A 20,651-nucleotide genomic window follows, 5' to 3' on the forward strand; every position below is an offset into this window, starting at 1 on the left:
GAGAGCCAGCTTCTACACTGACTGAAACTGCCAGTGTTAACATTTTTGGTTGATGTGATTGCAACTAAAAGCAAAGAAACTTGATAGTTTATCTGTTCTGTGTATCTTTTCTTTCCAGTGTATTCTTGAAAGTAAACATTTCATTTCTTTTCAGTGTTTTAAAATATTTATAATAAATTACAGAATCTGATAAAATATTTTTATATACTTTTAGAACTTTAAAATAGGGTGACTACTAGAAAGATTCTGTACTCAGACTTTGTCAAGAGCACTGCAATCCAATGGAAATATAGTGTGAGCCACAAATTTAAAGTTTTTAGTAACTATTTTAAAAATGGAAATAAAAAGAAGCAAGTGAAGTTGACTATATTTAAAGCAGTATATTAAAAATATTTTAGCATGATATTCATATAAAAATTTAAAAGAATCAAAAGGAATTATTTTAATATGTATTTTATTAGTACCTATTAATTTTATAAAATACAGAGTTTCAATGTGGTATTTTCAAACGTGTATATTTTTATTATATCCCTCTCCCCTGCTCTTATTTATATCCCTTTTCCCTCCCACTCATTTCTTTCCTCTTGTCTAATAATAGGCTCCCCTTTACTTACATGTCATCATTTTAAGATTTTATCTACAGTATTAGGGAAAGTGTGATAATTGTCTGAATATTCTGTATTTTATTTAACATGGTGATTTCTGTCCATTTTTCTAAAATAGCAAAATTATGTGTATCTATTAATTTTCTTTATTCATTTGTCTGTAAATAGGCACCTAGGCTTAGCTCTTGTGAACATGGCCATGGAGGTATCTCTGTAGTGTGCTTACTTTAATTCTGTCACCAAGGAGTGAGTAGCTAGGTCATATGGTAGTTCTGTTTATAGTTTTTTGAGGCACCTCCATAATGATTATCATAATGACCATACTAATTAACATTCTCACCAACAGTATAGGAATACCCTCACCAGCATTTATTGTTTTTTGTTTTGTTTGGGTTTTTGTATTGTTGATGATAGCCATTTTGACTGGTATGAGGTAGAATCTCAATGTAGTTTGATTGACATTTCCCTAGTAGTTAATGTTGTTGCGCTCTCTCTCTCTCTCTCTCTCTCTCTCTCTCTCTCTCTCTCTCTCTCCCTTCCTCCCACCCTTCCTCCCCACTCTCTCTCTCTTTTTTAAGACAGGGTCTACCTATGCAGTTCAGGATGGCTTTGAGTTCACTTTGTAGCTCTGGTCTCAAACTTGAAAAAATCCTCTTGCCTCAGCCTCCTGAGTGATGGAATTACAGGTGTACACCACCATGCCCAGCTGATGTTACTACACTTTTTAAAATCCTCATATTGGCCATTTGTACTTATTTTAAGAAGTGTCAGTTCAGTTCATTTTCTCATTTATTGCTTGGGCCATTTGGTCTTTTGGTGTTACTTTTTTTAGTTCTTTCTATGTTCTAGATATAATCTTCTGTCAGAAGAGTAGCTGGCAAAGATTTTCTGCCATTCTGTAGGTTGTCTGTTCAGTTAGTTGTCTGCCTTGAAGTGGAGAAACTTTTTAATTTGATATAATTCCATTATTGATTCTTGCTATCATTTCCTGTGCTGTTAAGGTCATGTTCACGAAATCTTTGCCTGTGCCTACAGCTTCAGCAGGTTCCCCTGTGTTTTCACTTAGGAGTTTCCGGTTCAGGTCTTATGCCTAGGTCTTTGATCCATTTTAAACTGATATTTATAGAGGATGTGAGATAGTTTCAGTCATCTACATTTGGATACCCAGTTTTTCCAACAACATTTGTTAAAGAGACTATCTTTTCTCCAACATATGTTGTTTACTCCTTTGTCAAGAATCATATGGTGTAGTTTCTGTGTCCTTTGTTCCATGGCTTACACTTACAGGTCTATTTTTGTGGTGGTACCATGCTGTGTGTATGTTGTTTGGTTGTTTGACTCTGTCTTTGTAGAAGGATTTGAAATAGGTATTATATCTTCAGCATTCCTCTTTTTGGTTAGGATTGCTTTGACTATTTTGTGTCTATGTCTTTTGCATTTCCATAGAAATTTTGGGACTTTCTTTTTCTAGTTCAATGAAGAATATCATTGTCACTTTGAGGGGGTTACATTGAATCTATAGACATTTTGATAATATGGCCATTTTAACAGTATTAATTCTGCTGATCTATGAACATAGGTCTTTCCATCTTTTAGTATCTTCAATTTCTTTTTCATTGTATCTTTAATTTCTTTCTTTACTGTTCTGTATCTTTCATTGTGGAGATAGATCTTTAACTTCTTTGGTTAAGTTGATCTCTAGATTTTTTTTTAAGCTATTGTGAATGAAATTCTTTTCCTGATTTCTTCTTCACTTTGCTCATTATTGCTGTATAGAAAAAAGTTCTTGGTTTTTTTAATGTTGACTTTTGTATCTTTAACCAACGGATTTTGTTTTAAACTACTAGGAAATCTTACAATTCATTGAGGAAAAATTAGTTGCAAAAATAAACAAGATACATGAACATTTTTTCAGAAGATAACATACAAATAACAATAAATATTTGAAAATATTCTCACCTTCATTAATAATTATGACAGTGCAAGTTAAATCCACAATAGAAATAATAGTTGGGGTGTAACCTAACACCTAACCAAAAAGAGATGGGGGACATATAAAAACATTCATAGAAGCATTATTTATAAAATCCAGAGGCTGAAGATAGGACTTTGTTTCTAGTTCTGTGAAGAGCATCATGTTTCAGTGAGAGAATGCATTATAAAATTGTGAAACTCAACAAAAAGTTTAGCTATATGAGTCATTTGGGCAAAAAATATAATGTATAATTGTATTCATATCAAGTTCAAGACTAGGAAAAAAATTTATGACGTTAGATATCAGACTGTTCTTTGGAGAATTGTTTTGAAGGGTATAAAAAGAAATACCTAATGTCGTGGCAGTGTTTCATTTCTTGACAGGGCCTTGCTGATGTGGGTGTTCTTTATTAGTCCATACACTTAGGATTTGTACATTTTGTGTATTCATGATATACTTTGATGAAAAACATAAAAATAGTTTATAAGCTTAAAAAATTGCTGAAATATTTTACATACATTGACTCATACCGTCATTGATAGTGTATATTTTCCACTAAAAATACATCTTAATCCATGTATGCTGAAGATCGGTTTTTTGAAATTTTACATGAAATTCATATATATTACCTAGAAAAATTAAAGGACCAAGAATTTGAAGAGAAAAAATTATATCATGTTCCATTGTAATGGGCATCCCAAAGCTGGAAGACTAGGCATTTAAGAGTTAATTCTGACTAGCCACGTATCAAGTGCTCAGTGGCCACGTGATTACCTTATTAGACCTTTTAATGTGTAATTCTATCATTTTGGAACTTCTCTGGGGTTAGATTTTCTTTCAGTCTTTCATTGGAGTGGAGGAAGAACAGGAAATTGTTCTTCCCCAGAACTCATCTTAATTACATTGCTGCATCTTCATTTTTATAGACTACAAAGCAGGTGATTATTTTTGTATGCAGGTTGGTAGGATGCTTAATACACCATTGTTTTAGTTATTTATACTCACTGCTTTACTACTTCTTGCTTTATTGCTTATTCTTCTTATGGCCACTTTCTTTTTTCTTCTGAGGCCAGGTCTTATTAAGTTGCCCAGGTTGGGTTTGAATTGGTAATCTCTTTGTCTCAGCCTCTCAGAGTGCTGAGATTAAGGCCATGCACCGCCATACCTGACTGGACTCCACATTGTGACAGCTAGATTGCTGTTGCCTGTGAACTTTTTATAAATGGGATATGTAGTGATACAGTGTATGTTGTTCATACTAGGCTTTTTGCTAGTATGGATTGTAGCTATAGGCTTCTTTGTATAGCACTTCATTATGTGAAAATAACCAGGGTTTTTTTTTTTGCTGATTAAAAGGAACATGAATACAGCGAATATTTGCAGAGTCAGCATATTTATTCAATGGGACCATTCAATAATAATGTTTACTGAAGAACTATTTTGTGTAGAAGATAGAGGACTTTTGTTTTAAACAAAAACATTCTAACGAGAGCTGAAATTCAATCTTTTGCTGCCACTGTCCTCTTCCTTAGCTACAAGAGGGAAAGGGGACAAGAGGAGTGAGAAAGGAGTGAGAAAGTGAGAAAGGAGTGCTTTTGGCTTTGTCAGTTCTTTTAGTATAGTGCCACTTCCTTAGCTATAAAACACTCACTACTAAAGTTCTTATGAAGAATAAGATAGTACCTTTAAAGTACTTTATTATAGTACATGACATGTAATAGGCAGTCAATATATATCAGTTACTATTGTTTTCAATTTTTTTATTAGTACATGTTTGCAGTACATACTGATTGCATTCCTCCTGGGAGCTGGTGCACACAGAGAGTTTAATTCTTTCTTCAGCTCCTTTCTCACTCCTCTTGTCCCCTTTCCTCCATCTCTTAGTCCCCTTCCCCTTTGGCAAGAAACCTACCTCATGATGTATCTTTCGTTTTGCTTTTTATTTAGCCTAGTGTTGACCATGGGACTGTCCATAGTTGACCTCTGAACTGTTGTCCTCTGTTTCTGCTCTTTCTTCATGTTGGCTTCAGTAAGTTGCTACCACACATATCTGATTGTGTGGCACTACCTCTGATACCATCTTTTCAACTTTAAAAACCTTTGTGCTTTCTTCTGTCTGATAAGAAAATCTCAGTGCATAGACAGCGTGTAGCATCTTGCCATCTAACTCTTGTTACCAAACCGTCTTCTGCCCTGACCATCCTCCGGGTTGCAGCCCAGATAGTTTTATTTTGCAGCGTTGCTTGTGTTCTTCCTTCTGCCCGTATTTCCTGCTGTAGTCTCACCTCCAATTTCCAAGTTCTTCTTCTTCCCAGTTAAAGATTTTTTGGTTGCTGTTTACACATCTCTTTTTAGCATTTATCACTATATTAAAGTTAATTACCCGTGTCTGATCTCTAACTTGTGAGGTCCTTAAGGACAGAGACCAAAACTCATCTTTATATCACTACCTACTAGAAACATTGTAAAAACATGTTGAAATAATATATTGAGATCTGATGTGATTTAATTTTCAATTTGTTTTTATTATTTTAGGTTCTTGGCCTTATCCAGAATATGAGTGTTTTCCAGTGTCCAAAATGTAAACACAAAACTCATATCTTTGGTGCTGATGGTGCAAAGAGGCTGGCACAGTCCCTTGGTCTTGATGTCCTGGGTAAGACCATATGATATTCCTTTACAGTGCAAGTTTCAGAAGAGAAAGTGGAGATGAGGCTTGGTGGTAAAGAGCATGTCAATTAGTTGCTTTTGGCTTTGTCAGTTCTTTTAGTATAGTGCCATGATATGTGTTTACTTTTCTTTGGCTTTTTAAAATATGTCTTTCTGGGGCTGGGGATTTAGCTCAGCAGCATAAGTGCCTGCCTTGCAAGCGCACAATTGAGTTCAATCCCTGGTACCAAAAAAAAAAAAAAAGTACAATATGTCTTTCTTACCAACTATGATAAATAATCTCTACTTTAGATAAAAACCATCTATAAATTACATTTGAGAAGAGAATTTTGCGGTCCAAGTAACTGTATTTGTGGTCCAAGTGATTTGAAGCCATATTTTAAATGACAGTCATCAATTTGGTTATTAAATTAGCTATAAATATGTTTGTATAAACAGATATACATGAAAATACAGATTTTTGGATAAAATACGATTTTTCAGAAACCCACAGCGAACTAATGGACTTTTTAGGAAACAAGTTTTTTTTTTTTTTTTTAATGTTCTGGGCAAAATCAGATATTAGATGGTGAATAGGGACCACATAAAATAAATTATTAGTTTTAGATAGTTAAAAAATTAAAATCTCTTGGAGATCAAGGAATTTCAAACAATTCCTTTACTGTAATTAAGTTTCTAAAAGTTAAATGTATTATTGTTATCTATTTGCACTGTAGCAGAAACTACAATATCAGGTGAATGCTAATGATATATTTTAATACATTGCTATAATTAAAGCCACTAATTATATTCTGCAGCTATATTTCATTTCACTAATGTAGAAAGTTCAATTATCCAAATCTGTATAATAACATAACAGATTGACATTCACTTATATAATAAAATAAATGTGTAATTATAATGGCATTATTGAATTATACTTACAGTATTATAATTTTCTAACTTATAAATGAGTGGCACAATTTTGTAAGTCATTTATTTAGAATTTGAAACATCTTATGGAGAGATATTCTTATATTTGGAAGTTATGGATTCAACCTATAGCTCACAAATGTATAGTTTTCTGAAAATGTTTCAGAAACAGTGATTACTAATCACAAAAACTGGTCAGGGCCATAGACTGCTGTGTCAAACAGTGTTATGGGAAAAGTAATTTATATAGTTCCAACTCGGGACTCATCTCCTTCTTTTAATATAATCACAATGTCCCAGAGGTGTCTCCCATCAACTGGAGTCGGGAATCCATTATGAAAAGGCTAAAATTGGGACGAGTAACTGAAATCAGAGAAAGTTCTCTCAGCTAAGGCCTTCCAGCTGTTCAGACTCCCTAAGAATGCTGTTTGTCCTGTTTCAACTTCCTAGCAGCTGCTTAATTTATTTTTATTCTTTGGGTTATGTTTTAAATGATTATTTGCTAAAAATGACTCCTCAAAATTTTGTCCATATTTGCTTCCAGTGAGAGTTTATGGTCAGCAGTTAAAGTCTCAGGCTATCTCAGAGAAAACCCTGTAATCTAGTTCATATCTGAGCTGTGCCCTCACCTCTTTCAGAGCTGGCCCCTCAGAGACACTTGTCATACCCGAACTGGTCCTTGTTACTCTTTACGCCATTTCTCCTCCCTTGATATGACTGTTAGCCTATGACCATCCTCACTGTTTTCTAACAAGTGTTTCCCTTTCATAGTCTGCTACTGTGTGAGTGTTTGGGGGGCAGAAACAGTGCCAATAGGTGGCTATGTAAGGAAGTGTTTACTTTTTTTACTTACATTTATGCAGTAGAAATGATGTCATCCAGGATTCCAGACTATAATGGTAGTTCATAAACCAAGGGAAAAAACTGGAGCCTAGGGATGTAGCTGAGCGCATGTCTAGCATGTGTGAGGCCCTTGGTTCCCTCCTCAGCACAAGAGGGGTTAGGAGGGAAGAGAGGAAGCAAGGAGAGGAGAGAGGGATTTTTTTGGTGGGCTTCAGGACATTTTCTATAATTTATTATGCCATGTCTGTCCCTGTGACAGTTTCCTACAGCGTTAAATTGATCTATAGAATAGACATAACATTTACTGGAAAGCTAATTTTTTTTTAATTTTATTTAAGGAGAAAAAAGAAAAAAAAACAGAAAAAGGGTACAAGTTATACAGAATTTCAGAAAAAACAAACAGTAGGAAATCACTAGTTAATTACATATTGTCATCTTAGAAATAGTTGTTGAAGTTACAAAATTAAAGCATATAGAGGGGACTTTCAAACAGTGAGACTGCAAACAGTTTTGTTCAATGATCCAACATATATGCAGTTATATCTTTTAGAGAACTTTCTTTTCCTTTCTTTTGTACAATGACAATTACACCTTTTGGGTTTTATTGCTCCCACAGTTCTTATTACTTTTTTTTTTTTTTGAAGAAAGTAAAACCAAATGTGACATACCAGGACAGAGTCAGTCAAATCAAAAGGATGGACATAATACATAATGTAAAAACAAAATACAAGGTGATCAACAATGGTTACCATAATCCCTCTTGTTATCTTAAAAAGAATTGCCTATATCATCAGTTATAATAAAATTGAACAAAACAGTAAAGAATAAGACCAATAAAACCAAAACATTGGAGACATTAGAGGACTTCAAAAGAAGATAATAGTCAACCAGAATGGGCGTCACAATGAATCTTATTGTCTTCATAGTTGTTGCCTATACTTTCAAATTTGGTACTATCAAGCATAACAGAATAGAGGAAAATCAGTCAAAACAAGACAGTGAAAGCAATACAGAGTTTCAAATCAAGTTAATAGGAAATCAAAGTGGGTTACTGTAATATATCCTGCTATTTTTTATTTATTTTTCCCTTAATTAAAAGGATAAAAATGAAAAAGTAGATAATAAAAAGGAGATGAGATTAAAAAAAAAAAAAGAGGGCATAACAACAAAACAGCGCAGGTCAAAACATAGCCATTTAAGCAAAATAGTGTTTCACCACAAGATAATCTCGACATAATAGTAGTTACCATAGTGTCTCTTTCCTTAAAATCTTTGGGTATAACTTCGTATACTGTAGCATCAAACATATCAAGACAGTGTAAAACCGTTCAAGAGAATGACAGTATTACAGGGTATTTAGAATCAACTAACAGAAAATGAACAATGGTTTCTGTATAATTTCCTTGTCTATAAAAGTTTTTGTTTATATTATCACATATAATAAAATCCAATAAGATACAACACGTTAAAACTGATGGAGACAGAAGAACAAAAGCTTGATGGGACTTCAAAACAAGAGGATATTAAATCAGCACTACTTATTATGATGTCTTGTTTTCTCCAAAATGGCTGTTCCTACCATCCAACCTTCTCTGCCTCATTTCTGCTGAGCTCTTTTTCTGTCATTAGTTGTCAGTTTGTCCTCTTCATTTCGCTTTCTGCTCCATTCATTGTGGCCTCTCTGCCACTGTTTCTGGAATCTTGGTATTTTTCATTTTTAGAATATCCTGCAGTAATCTCTGTAGAGTTGAATTGGTGGTTGTAAATTCCCCTAGTTCCTCTTTATCCTGGAAGCACCTTGTTTTTCCATCAATTTCTAGGGACAGTTGTGCAGGATATATCAATCTTGCTGGAGGTTATTATCTTTCAAAGCTTAATTATTTCCTCCCGCGCTCCTCGTGATTTGATGGTTTGTGCTGAGAAGTCTGCTGTAATTCTGATAGGTGTTCCCTTGTAAGTGATCTGTTTCTTGTCTCTGATGGCTTTTAATATTCTGTTCTTATATTGGATTTCTGGAATTTTGATTACTATATGCCTGGGTGTAGCACTGTTTGGGTTGTAGGTGGCTGGGGTCCTGTATGCCTCATACATCTGAGTATCTTTACCTTTTGCTAAATTAGGGAAATTCTCCTGGATTATTTCTGTGAATAGCTTTTGTAGTTCATTTGTTTGTGTCCCTACTTCTTCTTTTATGTTCTTAATTCTTAAGTTATGGCTCCTCTTATCATCTTCTAGACTTTGTATTATTGCTGTTTGTTTTCTTGTTATTTTTAAGAAGTTTTTCATTTCATGCTCCCACCTTACAAATCTGTCCTCCAGTTCTGATAATCTATCCTTAGTTTCTTTCAAGCTGTTATGCCAACTTTCAATAGAGTTTTTAGTTTCCTGGTAATCTCTTTGAACCTGCTTCACGTATTCTATGTTTTCTCTATTTTCTCCATCAAACAATTCTCCCCTTTTTTTCTGTTCTTCCATTCCACCATCTGTTTTTTCTTGGGCGGTGCTTAGCATTGCTCTAACTATTCCACTTATTTCTTGCTTTATTTCATTAAATACTTCATTTTTGAACTCATCTATGAGGTTCCAGAGACCGCTTTATGTCTATAGGTGCCGTGTCTGATATTGCATGTTTGCTGTTCTCATTCTCCTTTGCACTTCCCTTTCCTGGATCAGTGTTCTCAGGATTGGGGACTGAGGACCCTTTCTTATTGTTCTCTCTTCCCATACTTTTTGTTCCTTCCATACAAGCATATATAGGAGGCCCAGTTTTTTTTTTTTTTTCTCTTTGTGGGTTACAGTTTGTTTGAATTGCACTGGCTAGGTGTTCCCGCCCACTGCAGTGTACTAGGGAGACACAGACCTAAGCAGCCTCTGTTGGGCCCGCCCCTCCAGGTCAACCTCTGAATGCTTCACTGCTAGGGTGTACCACCAGGCACAGGGACCTGATTTGGGCTAGCCTACTGAATCTTAGTCCGCGGCGTCACCAGGCCAGGTGCTCCCCACCACTCCTGCTTGAGAGGGGAATATGCGACTAAAGTCACCGCAGGGCCCTGTTCTGGCTAGTCTGCTCGTTCCCAGAATGTCCTCTGTTAGAGCCTCCTATTCTATGAAAGGGTCCCCATTTCTCTCACTCACTGCAGGTCGATACACGGCTCCCTGCCAGTCCTGCTCTCAACACCTTTGATTCTCCACGTACGTCTCTCTCCCTCTCCCTGCCGTGTGGATTGGGATGCAGTATTGGCAGCAGGAAATTCAAATCGCGGCTTCCAATGGCGCGGGATCCAGCTTCCACACTGAGGTTTTATCTGTTCCTGTTATAGCATCAGGATTGCATTTCCAGTTGGTTTCTCTCAGCTTAGTTTGTTCCTAGGTTGGCAGGGTACATCTCCCCTCAGGTAGGACTCCTCACACGGCACTGCTCCTGGATTCTAAACTGATAATCTTAGAGAGCCTCCGTGGCTGCTGTTATTTGTCCGCCATGTTCTCCTGGAACTGGAAAGCTAATTTTTAAATGCTTAGTGAAATATCCCTGTATTTTGTCATTTGCTCTTAGGTATTAAGGTAAGACTCAGAGTTAAGATTGAAAAATTTGCTGACAACAGGAGCATGAAATATCTGTTTCTCTGACATCTACTTCATAATAAATTGTAAATTTTTGCAACACATACTTCTGCATTATTTACATTGCCTGGCAAGGTGCTGAATGACTTATTTATATAAAACACACACACATTTCAGTAAACTTTGCACAGATTTGGAGTGGTTCTGAGATTTCTGAATACTATGTCAGGTACTTAAGACTCCATTTATTGCATTTTAAATCTCAGTGTTTGAAAGACTTTATTTATGATGGTGTGGTGGAAAGCTGGTATAGGATAATGGGACCATTTTACTCTTAAATCCCATCACCTAATAGAAATATATCCTTAGGAAAGATGTGTAACATCTCCAAAGGTAGTGTGTATGTTAAAGTCTCATATTAAGTGCTTCCTGAAAACTCATCAAGCACACAGGTTTATACACAAAGTAACAGAATTGGTTATTGTATTAAATTAGTAAATAGTAAGAGGAAATAATTCTGTCGAAGAGGCAGATAATTGAGATAACAGGTCTGGTCTTTTTAATCTTCTCTTTGCTCACTTATTTGCCAAGACGAGGAAGATGATTTTGTTGTACTTTTTTGTACTATGCTTCTGCATCTTTTCCTCTTTGATTTTTTTTTCTTACTATGTGGTATAATATACCTGTGTCAGATATTATGGGAGAAAATCTCTTATAAATGTCTTCCAAGCCATTCCTTGCTAAAAGACATCTAGTGAAGAATGAATCAGAGGTCTCATCTCTTGTCTGCTCGCTTTCATGTATACTTCTGTAGTCACCTTCAAGTTGACTGTTTTGTCCTTTCATTTTCATTTCTAGAGATTTAGTAAATTGAGGATAGGTATAACTCAAGTTAATTCAAATGAGTTCATATTTTATTTCTGTTCAAACTGAGATTCTAAATGTCTTGCAAACTTCTCTGATAGTAACTGACATCTCTTGGGCTCTTTTAGGAGACATTCCATTACACCTCAGTATCAGGGAAGCTTCCGACAGGGGCCAGCCAGTTGTGTTTTCACAGCCTGAAAGTGATGAGGTAAGTTACATGTTTATTTATTTTTATTTCCTTGTCAGATACATACTATTTGATATGTAGAGTTGGGAAGATCAAGCTTATCTGTTGGCAGGACATGCATATATGAATAAGGATTAGCTGGGCGTGGTGGCACACTCCTGTAATCCCAGCACTGAGGTGGTTGAAGGAGGCAGGTCATTGCAAGTTGGAGACCAGCCTGGGCTACAAAGTGAGCCCAAGGCTAGTCTGAACCAAATAATGAGACCTCGTCTGAAAAAAGACAAAAAATAAACAAGGATTAGGGAACTGTCCAAAATATTTTTGATATTTACTGTCTTACCTGCTGGCCTATTAGTGTTACCTCTAAACTATCAATTCAACAAATTTACCTGCATAGAATCATCACCTAACTAGTTTTCTCAAAAAGAACACAAACAATGGGAGTTTATAAAGTTCTCATCTTGCTGGCTAGCAGTATCTAATTGTTATTTCAGTATTACAAAATCAGTCGATTATTGTGAAAGGAGAACCTAAAGTAAGAAAGTATTACATCCGATAAAGAGCGTCCAATTATTAGGGATAAGATGTTTATTGCACTTATTGTAATAAACATAATGGCAGGTTAATTGGGAAGACTGGCACTGTTTCATTGGCCAGCAACCTGGGTATATGGGTGACAGATTTTCAGAATTGCTTATACCTAAAGCCTTTGGGCTAGGGATGGCTCAGTGTAGAGTTCTTGCCTTGGATGCCGGAGGCCCTAGTTCAATTCCCAGTACCCCTCCCCACAAAACTTTTAAGCATAAAATCTCTCATTTCAATCTTTTTTAAAAAATAGAAATAAAATCACATGCTTGCTTTGGCAGCATGTATACTAAAACTGAAATAAAATAGAATCATATTTCCTAAAAAGTACTTGCTATTTAACTTGGAAATTGAGTTGTCATTTGGTACATCAAGATTTTATGTGTTTGTTTGTTTGTTTTTTGATACAGGGTCTTGAACTCACTTATATAGCCCAGGCTGGCCTTGAACTCACATCAGTCCTCCTGCCTCAGCCCCGAGTGCAGGGATTACAGGTGTTGCCACCACACCAGGCTGCTACGTCAGTTTTGGTTCCCTTTTCCTCCACACTCCCAGCCAGTCTTCCAATAGTTTTCTTTTAGTTACTGATTATAATTATAACATTATAGTACTATGATTTTTTCCCTGTATAACTATTATACTTTGATTCTAGTTTACTTCCTTTGATCGTATGTGAACTAGAAAATAAAAGGCCTGGAATGATTAAATCTATAAATAAAGTTAAGAGTAAATGAAGTTAATCAGGAGTCTTGGAGAAGTGAAGCTGATCCATTTTGAGTCATCTCTTGGGGGCCCAGAGGTTCTTTACTTTCCATGGAATGGCGATGTGAATAGATGCAGTGTAGTATTATCACTGTTCTTTTCTGTACGGTATGGCTTCATTTCCCAATAATTGCAAGGTTAGTTCAGTGTCTGAACTGTGTTATATGTATAAGCTGGCTTTTAGTTCCGCTCCTTTCATAATATCACAGAGGTCTGGAGAAGAAATGGAGAAGACTGTGCCCATCAGGCTCTCTAGGTGTGCACAGGAGCAGGGCATAACACTGAGGATCTTAGCCTGAGCCTGAGAATATCCTGAAACTATATCCATTATGTATGAAGGTGCATTTTTCTGGGGAATGGGGCAGGAGCTTTGTCAGATTCTTAAAAGGGGGTCTCTACATGGAAACAAAAGCACTGAATCTGAACCAGCATAGTTTCATTATCAAATTTTTCACTTCCTATGTGTAACTTTTCCCTAACTCCTTGAACCTTAATCTCCATTTAGAAATTGATGTCCTAAGTAAGATTTGATGAGATATTATGAAAATGCTTTCAAAAATGTCAGATAGAATGCAACTGTACTTATTACCTTCTAAAACTTCCTAAGCTACATGACACTAAATGTCTTTCCTCTTCTGTTTATGAAGGGCTGAGTGCACTTACGCCCTCACCCTGACACAGCATGAAGTAAATGGGATTCTTTGATGGCATTTAAAATGTAGAAAAGCAGAATTTGAATCGTGAAATGAGAGTAGAGTTCCCAGCTTCAACATTAAAAATGTTAGGAATCTGCCTCATTTCTGGAATCAGGATCCTTCTAGCTAGTTTTGTGATGAAGTTTGCCTGGTGATAATCCCCTTTTCCCTTACAAACAGCCACAGCCCTTTTTAACAGATCTGTGGCATCTGTGGAAGCCCATTGCCCACTCTACTCACATGAAGGCAGCATTAATTTGATAGCATAAATTTCTGCAAAATATGATAGAAATTATAAAATTAATTGTTAACCTCTTAGCCTGACACTTTTTATTGTTTGTTTTTGGGAACTGAGTCAGAGATAAAGTTACAATCACCGGAAGTTTTATTTTTCACTGTTTTCCTTCGTACTCCACCTTTTCTCTTCCATATCCCTCACTTCCTCTTCCAATACCAGAGGCAGAGCTCTATCTTTTGGCCCCCCATGAAATTTAGGGCTGAGAGATTTAACTTTCCCATTAACATTTAACTTTGAGAAAGACAAACACTAACGAGGAAGGCACTGGTCAACTTATGAATTGTGAATTTTTGAGATATCTTGGAAACATTGGAAGGTCTAGTGGTACCAGTTAAAAAGCACTAGCAGGTTTATGATTACCCAGCAAATGGGAAAAAAACTTCCTCACATATGTACTAGTTAAGAAGCAAGAAGAGTAGATCCTTAGAACTCTTAAATTCAATAGAATTGTTTCATGCAGACTGGATTGTAATTGTTGATTGGACTAAAAGTATCTTTTCCTTTGACTGCGACTCAAGTAATGGACACATGTGGTTTGATCTTTGTTATTAAGTAAAGTTTTAGGATACAGAAAGATGTGCTACATCAGATACTCCTCATAAAGGCTTTCTAATATAAGGGAAATTTTATTCTATAATTTCTAAATTATTACCTCGGAGTTTTAATATGAAATGGCTGTGCATGGTAAGTTTGGGCTTCAAATATTAAAAACACAAAGGTAACTTCCATCGAGTTTCTTGCACTTCATTTACCATTAATTCCCATTGCTTGTTAATGACACAATAGACAAATAGGGTCCAGCTGTATTATCTGGCCTGAAAAGGCCTTAAAACAGACCCGTCATGGGAAAGTTGATAGTCTATGTAAGATGAGTAGATGAGAGGAAGTAGTATTAACAGTTTGAGAAATCTCAAACTGTTATCTTTTTCATATGTATACCAACTGCGATCAGAACTTACAGTGAATATTTAAAAATGTATTACAATAAAAGACACAATGCCTTTTATGCCCCCTCCAATATTTCCCCTCCTTCAAACACAGCCCATCGTTCTTCCCACTTTCTGAGGATTCTGGAAGACCTTCTTGTATCTTTTATAAAGTGTAGTACAGTACGTGGTGCGTGCCACTGCCAAATGCCGTCTAGCAGAAATGCAGGCCATAAACACATTATAGTGTATCCTTATCTACCTTATTCACTGAATCTGGAGCCATGTGTCTTCTGAATCTTCTCCAAAGTCAAACTGACCACAAAAGGTAAACATTTCAAATTGATTGAGAACAGCTGAGGCCGTGATGACAGAGCAATTAAAGACGTCCTAGAAGAAGGACTTCCAGAGGTGCGTCAGAAGGTGGTGAGAAGAGTGGGATGGTGTGTCAGAAGCAAGGAGAAGTATTTTGAGGGGAGTTAATAATAGTATATCTTTTACTGTAATAAAATTTTTAAAATTTAAATATTCACCATATTTTTCAAACACCTCATCTGTGTCACCTTCTTGCTAGCTACGCTTTAAACAAAAGGAGTGATTTAATTTTCCTCAGGTGGGAATAAGGCGTAACAAGTGTGGGTATGAAGGAAGTAGTTTTAAAGCTCCTTAAAACCGTGCAGCTAGACACTGTTATATTAATCATTTGTAGCTGTGGAGACTAGAAGGGTTAAGTAACTTGTACAAGACCCCTTAGCAAAGAAATAATGAAGCCAAGATTCTAAATGTGGCCTGACTTCAAGGGCCCAACCCTTCACCAGCAAGCAGTTCTGCTTCCATTCTATATCATTCTGTCACATGGATTTGGCAACACAGTGCTTTTCATGCACTAAGAACTAAAATGTATTTGCCAAAATGATACAGCAATGGCTGAAAAAATTAAGTCTCCAGTTTTGTAGAAATTGAAACTGTTTAAGCACTTTCAGTGATTTCTCAGCAAATGACAATCTGTTACCTTGAGCATGATTTAATGGAGATTTCCATTGAAAAGCAAAGTTAAATATGGCAAATGTTATTATTCTGTAATCATTCAGAATGTTTTTGGTATTCTCATAGGTTATGTATCTAATTAATGGGGGTTAGTACTAAGAAATTACAAAGTGATGTCCTTTCCTCAGCTTGCTTTAATGAACTTTAAATTTTCATCACAAAGTATGAGACATAAATACTTAGATAATCACTATGAGATAAAAGCTGTTTATAAAGATACATGGGTAAAAACTAGCATGTTAGATATGAGAGAAATATTTATAATTCATTTCTATTTTTAGGCAAAAACTATTGTTTCTGTCAGCTATAAAACAGTGAAACCATTCTAGACTATGCATTATGATTAGAATTTCTTATGAGTTCACTCATAAGATAGTACAAAGAGCTGGGCTTTGAATTCAGTTGAATCCAGATTTCTTCGACTTCGACTCCGGATTTCACGAGCTTGAACAAGTAACTCCCAGTTTCTTCATCTAAGTTGAGCTAATGGTGCTTGTCTTACATGATTGCGATCACTTTGTGCGAAGTGCTTGGTATTATAGGCATCCAGTTAAAAAAATTAAAGCCCTATTCATCTTTTTAGAGCTTTTAAAAGGACTTTTAAAATGAAGTTTTAACACTTGGATAAAATGAAACATGGCTCAGCTGTTAGGGCTCGGAATAGTCTTTAAAAATGAAAATGTGTGAAACACCCTTAAATCACTTCCCCAAGTCAGCAAACAGACCTCAAATATCTCTTTTAACTGCAGAGTAGGAGTTAGTATGCTTTGGTTCAAAGCCCAGCTCATTACCTACTGGCAATAATACTTGAAGCAGATTTTGCCTTTCTGGATCTTTTCCTTGTCTATCCGGTGATAACGGCAGGATTTAACCCCATGATTAACAGTGCAGGCAAAAGGAAATGCTTGGTAAATATTAAGTGCTCAGTAAATTTTGACTGTTATCATTAATAGTGATAGCAGTATGTAGGTAAGTGTATCAGTGTGGAAATTAGTGGTTTTAGAAATTCTTGCTATTATGTTTTATAATTATTTCTTATGAGTCAGGTAGGGAAAGTAAATAGTATTTGTATTGAAATTATTTAAGAGAATTCTAAAAACATAAATATCATAATTGTTGATGTAATGTGGACATGTGGGCATTGCAGTTGTTTGTGGCCTGCTGTGTGGCTTGGGGGCTACTCTTAGTAATTCACTGCACTGGGGAACCCAGAGATTAAGAGTGTGATGACTGAACCAGAATCTTGCCTGATACCCAAAATTTGCTAAGTGAAAGTTTATGACTTCTCAGTGCTAGTACTGCAAACTATTCTCAGGAAAAAAGAAGAAAGTACTTTCTAAAGATAAACCAGGGGGTGGTGGTAAATAATCTGCCTCAAAATGACTAATATTTCTTATGCCAAAGAAGTCTTGGCACTAACTCAGGTCATCAGTTTGTCAGAGGAGAAAGGTATAATTTTTCTCCAACTATCCTGACTTGCTGGTTTGCTGATATGAGGACTAGAGTTTGAAAAACAGTATTTTCTGGTTCTAAATGTTTCTTGCAGGAAGTCACCTTCCAAATAATTACCATTCAAATCACCTAAAATTCTTTTCTGCTCCGCTTGCAGTGTACACAGCATCATCTTTTCATAACTGAACTTCCTCCTCCCACCTACTTCCAAATACAGACGGCATTCATGACAGACAGTTCACAAGTCACTCAGTGTCGTGGGGAGACACACAGAACAAATGAATCTTTCTCTTTTCCAGGCCAAAGTTTACCTGAGAATTGCTGTGGAAGTGGTGAGAAGATTGCCACCACCTCCAGAATGATTCCCAAGCATGCTGGAGATTGACCTGGTACTTGACTCAGAAATGAGCTGTGTGGTGGAGGAACCTGAAGAAATATTAGCAATCATGAGTTTTTTTCTTTCATTCCTTAGGAAATAATGTCTCATTGTCAGATTTGATTTGTTATAGTGTGACTCATAAATAAAATTTTCATGTATCAATGCTAATTGCTATATTTAGGAATTTTTTTGAAAGCTGATATGTTATCAATTGTGCTTAGTTGTATTTTATTTTATTGAACTATCTCTTATGGAATCATGATTTTATGCTATTACTGCCCAGTTTTTGGCAGGACCAAAGAATTAGTTATTTAAAGAATTTACTAATTTATGTATGGACATTTATGTGGCACTTCCCTAGCCAGCACTTTGTTCTGAGTTTGAGTCTGTCTCTGATACTATCTTAGACATGTTCTTAATAAAGAACTTCTTCATTTAGACCAGATTCTGCCCAGACTTAATGAATTTGAATCTCCAGGGGTGGGGCCTAGATATTTTTTTTTTAACAAGATCATAATAATTTTGATGATGCTTTGGATTATGTCAGCAATAATAATAAATAATAGCATTTACCAGTTGCTTCCTATGTGTCCTCACAATCTTTTCTTCTGTTCACACAAGTTGAGTACTATTACTGTATTTATTTTCCAGGTGAAGAAATAGAGGTATGAAGTGTCCTACCTAGCAACGATAAGGCTGGGATGTGAGCTTGGGAAGTTCGGTGCAGGATTCTTCCCTTTGTACACTAATGTGCATGTGTTAATTTCAGAAAGGTATCTAACATGCACTGTGAGCATGAAATACTCCCCCTTCCTTAGAAACATTTCATAAAGTTCTTATTTTAAGGCATGTACTTTGGAAAACATGTGTCTTGACTTACTGAAACTGAGTTAAGGACTTTGCAAGGTCAGGTAGCAGATAGACAAAAGCTGCAAGCTCTGATAAGAGTAAGTCATTAGTTAATCACAAGGAAGTGATCTGTGACCTCTAGCAAATCTTTTGATGTCCTTTGCTCTCTAGTTATCAGCCAGAAAGTTACACAGAGTTGCACATCATTATATTTTCACAGAAAAACCCTTACAGGGATATTTGTAACAGCTTTATCTGTAATAGCCAAAACAACCCAAGTGTTCTTTCACATGTGAATAATTAAATGGTGACATCTTGTTATGGTTGAGATCTAAAAGGTCCCTCATTGTTCAGAGGTGGAGCTTTTGGAAGGTGACTGGAACGTGGGGCACTGTACTCATCAGTTGATTAATGCATTGCTTAGTTCACAACGGAGTGTGCTGTTAGGAAGTGCAGCCTGGCTGGAGGGGGATCCCTGGGGGCGTGACTTGAAAGGGTCTATTGCCCCCAGCTCTCCCTGCCTTTTTTCTCCCTGATTCCTGGCTGCCACTGGAGTGAGCTTCAGTCCTCCATCACCTTCTACCATGCTGTTTTTGCCTTGGAGCAGCCAGCCATCATCTGAACCACTGAAAATAAGGCAAATGGACCTTCTCCTTTAAGTTGTGCATGTCAGTTATTTTGTCCCAGCAATGGAAAAGTGGATGAGTGAAAAGGCTAGCATCAAAAGATTGTGTACTGTATAATTCCGTTTATGTACTATTCTTGAAAGACAAGGTTATAAAAATGGAAAACAGATTAGTAGTAGCTGGTTAAGGAGAGAGAGGTATGGAGGGCATTGAGTGTGGCTATGAAAAGGCAACATGAGGGAAACTGGCAATTGAAATTTCTGTATCATGACTTTTGGTGTCAATAAATACTTGTTTTGCAAGATGTTACTTTTTGAGGAATTTGTGTTAGGGCACATGGGCTCTGTATGTTGTTCCTTACAGTTGAATGTACATCTAAGTTCTCTCAAAATAAAAAGTAAAAATTTAACTAAATATGCAGTGCTGTATGTGAACTGAAATTATTTGGGCTGTATTACCCTAATTCATACAATGAGTAAAAACTTCCGTGGATATACAGTAATCATCATTCATCACTGAAAAGAAAGTAATGACTTCAAGTTGCAGTTTCTTACTTGTTCTTATTGTCTGTTTGGGAGGGGACAATATAAATGAACAAACTTTGGAAAAAGAATGATTTATGTAAGCTTCAGAGATGCTTTAAGTTGTGTGCCATGATTTAATATACCTAAAAGGAAAATGGGATAATCTTTGCTCATAAATACATGCCTTGGCAAAGATTCACAGCTTTTACTCAGCTAGCATCTTCAGATGCTTTGGGGAAAACTACTGAGAAAATACAAATTTTAAAAAAGTTTGGGGGCTGGGGATTTAGCTCAGCGGCATAAGCGCCTGCCTTGCAAAAGTGATTAGAGTATATGTCAGTCATGCTTAAGAGCCAAGGACTGCAAGGTGCAGTGTTCCATGCCTGTAACCTCAGCTCCTCAGGAGAACAAGGAAGGAGGATTTCAAGTTCAAGGCCAGCCTAAACAATTTAGTGATAGCCTGTCTTAAAACAAAAACAAAAACAGAACAACAAAGGAAAGCATGGAACTGTCCTCCAAGCACAGCTAGTCTGTTGTTAAGAGGTAACACTCTTCATTCATCCCATTTCCACAGAAATAGCATTCTTCTATTGAGGAGGGAAAGAAAATTGCCTCACTCCGTTCCAGGAAAGGAGGAATGACTCATCTTACAGAAAATTTTCTCCGCAATGCCTCTGCTTTTCATCACAAGGTGTTCTGCATGTCTTTGATTTCACCCAAATTCTAAGATGTCTAAGGCAGGCTGCATGGAAGCCTGAGGCTGTCCATTTCTGCATTGGACATGAGTGGGCAAGGTCATCTAATTTAGGTGAGCCTGTGTAGTGTCCCATTGTGGTCACACATTCTCCACTCCAGCTCCTGAGTATAGTAAAGCTAAATTGTTTATTT

General features: G+C 36.3%; 1 protein-coding gene across 3 annotated transcripts in view; it reads left to right on the forward strand.

Moving 5' to 3' along the window:
• Positions 1 to 19,653, forward strand: part of Nubpl (NUBP iron-sulfur cluster assembly factor, mitochondrial) — a 239,322-nt gene extending 219,669 nt beyond the window's left edge. For all 3 annotated transcript variants that reach the window (XM_013147006.3, XM_063246482.1, XM_003464764.5), the window contains 3 exons: positions 5,116 to 5,236; positions 11,559 to 11,641; positions 17,685 to 19,653. In XM_013147006.3, coding sequence (XP_013002460.1) covers positions 5,116 to 5,236; positions 11,559 to 11,641; positions 17,685 to 17,747 — 267 coding nt within the window. In that variant the 3' untranslated portion in view covers positions 17,748 to 19,653. The remainder of the gene's footprint in view (positions 1 to 5,115; positions 5,237 to 11,558; positions 11,642 to 17,684) is intronic.
• The last annotated feature ends 998 nt before the right edge of the window (positions 19,654 to 20,651 follow it).

The sequence above is a fragment of the Cavia porcellus genome, unplaced genomic scaffold (genome assembly GCF_034190915.1).
Source record: "Cavia porcellus strain 051 isolate PalLab524CR breed Dunkin Hartley unplaced genomic scaffold, mCavPor4.1 scaffold_1, whole genome shotgun sequence".
Classification (NCBI taxonomy): Eukaryota; Metazoa; Chordata; class Mammalia; order Rodentia; family Caviidae; genus Cavia; species Cavia porcellus.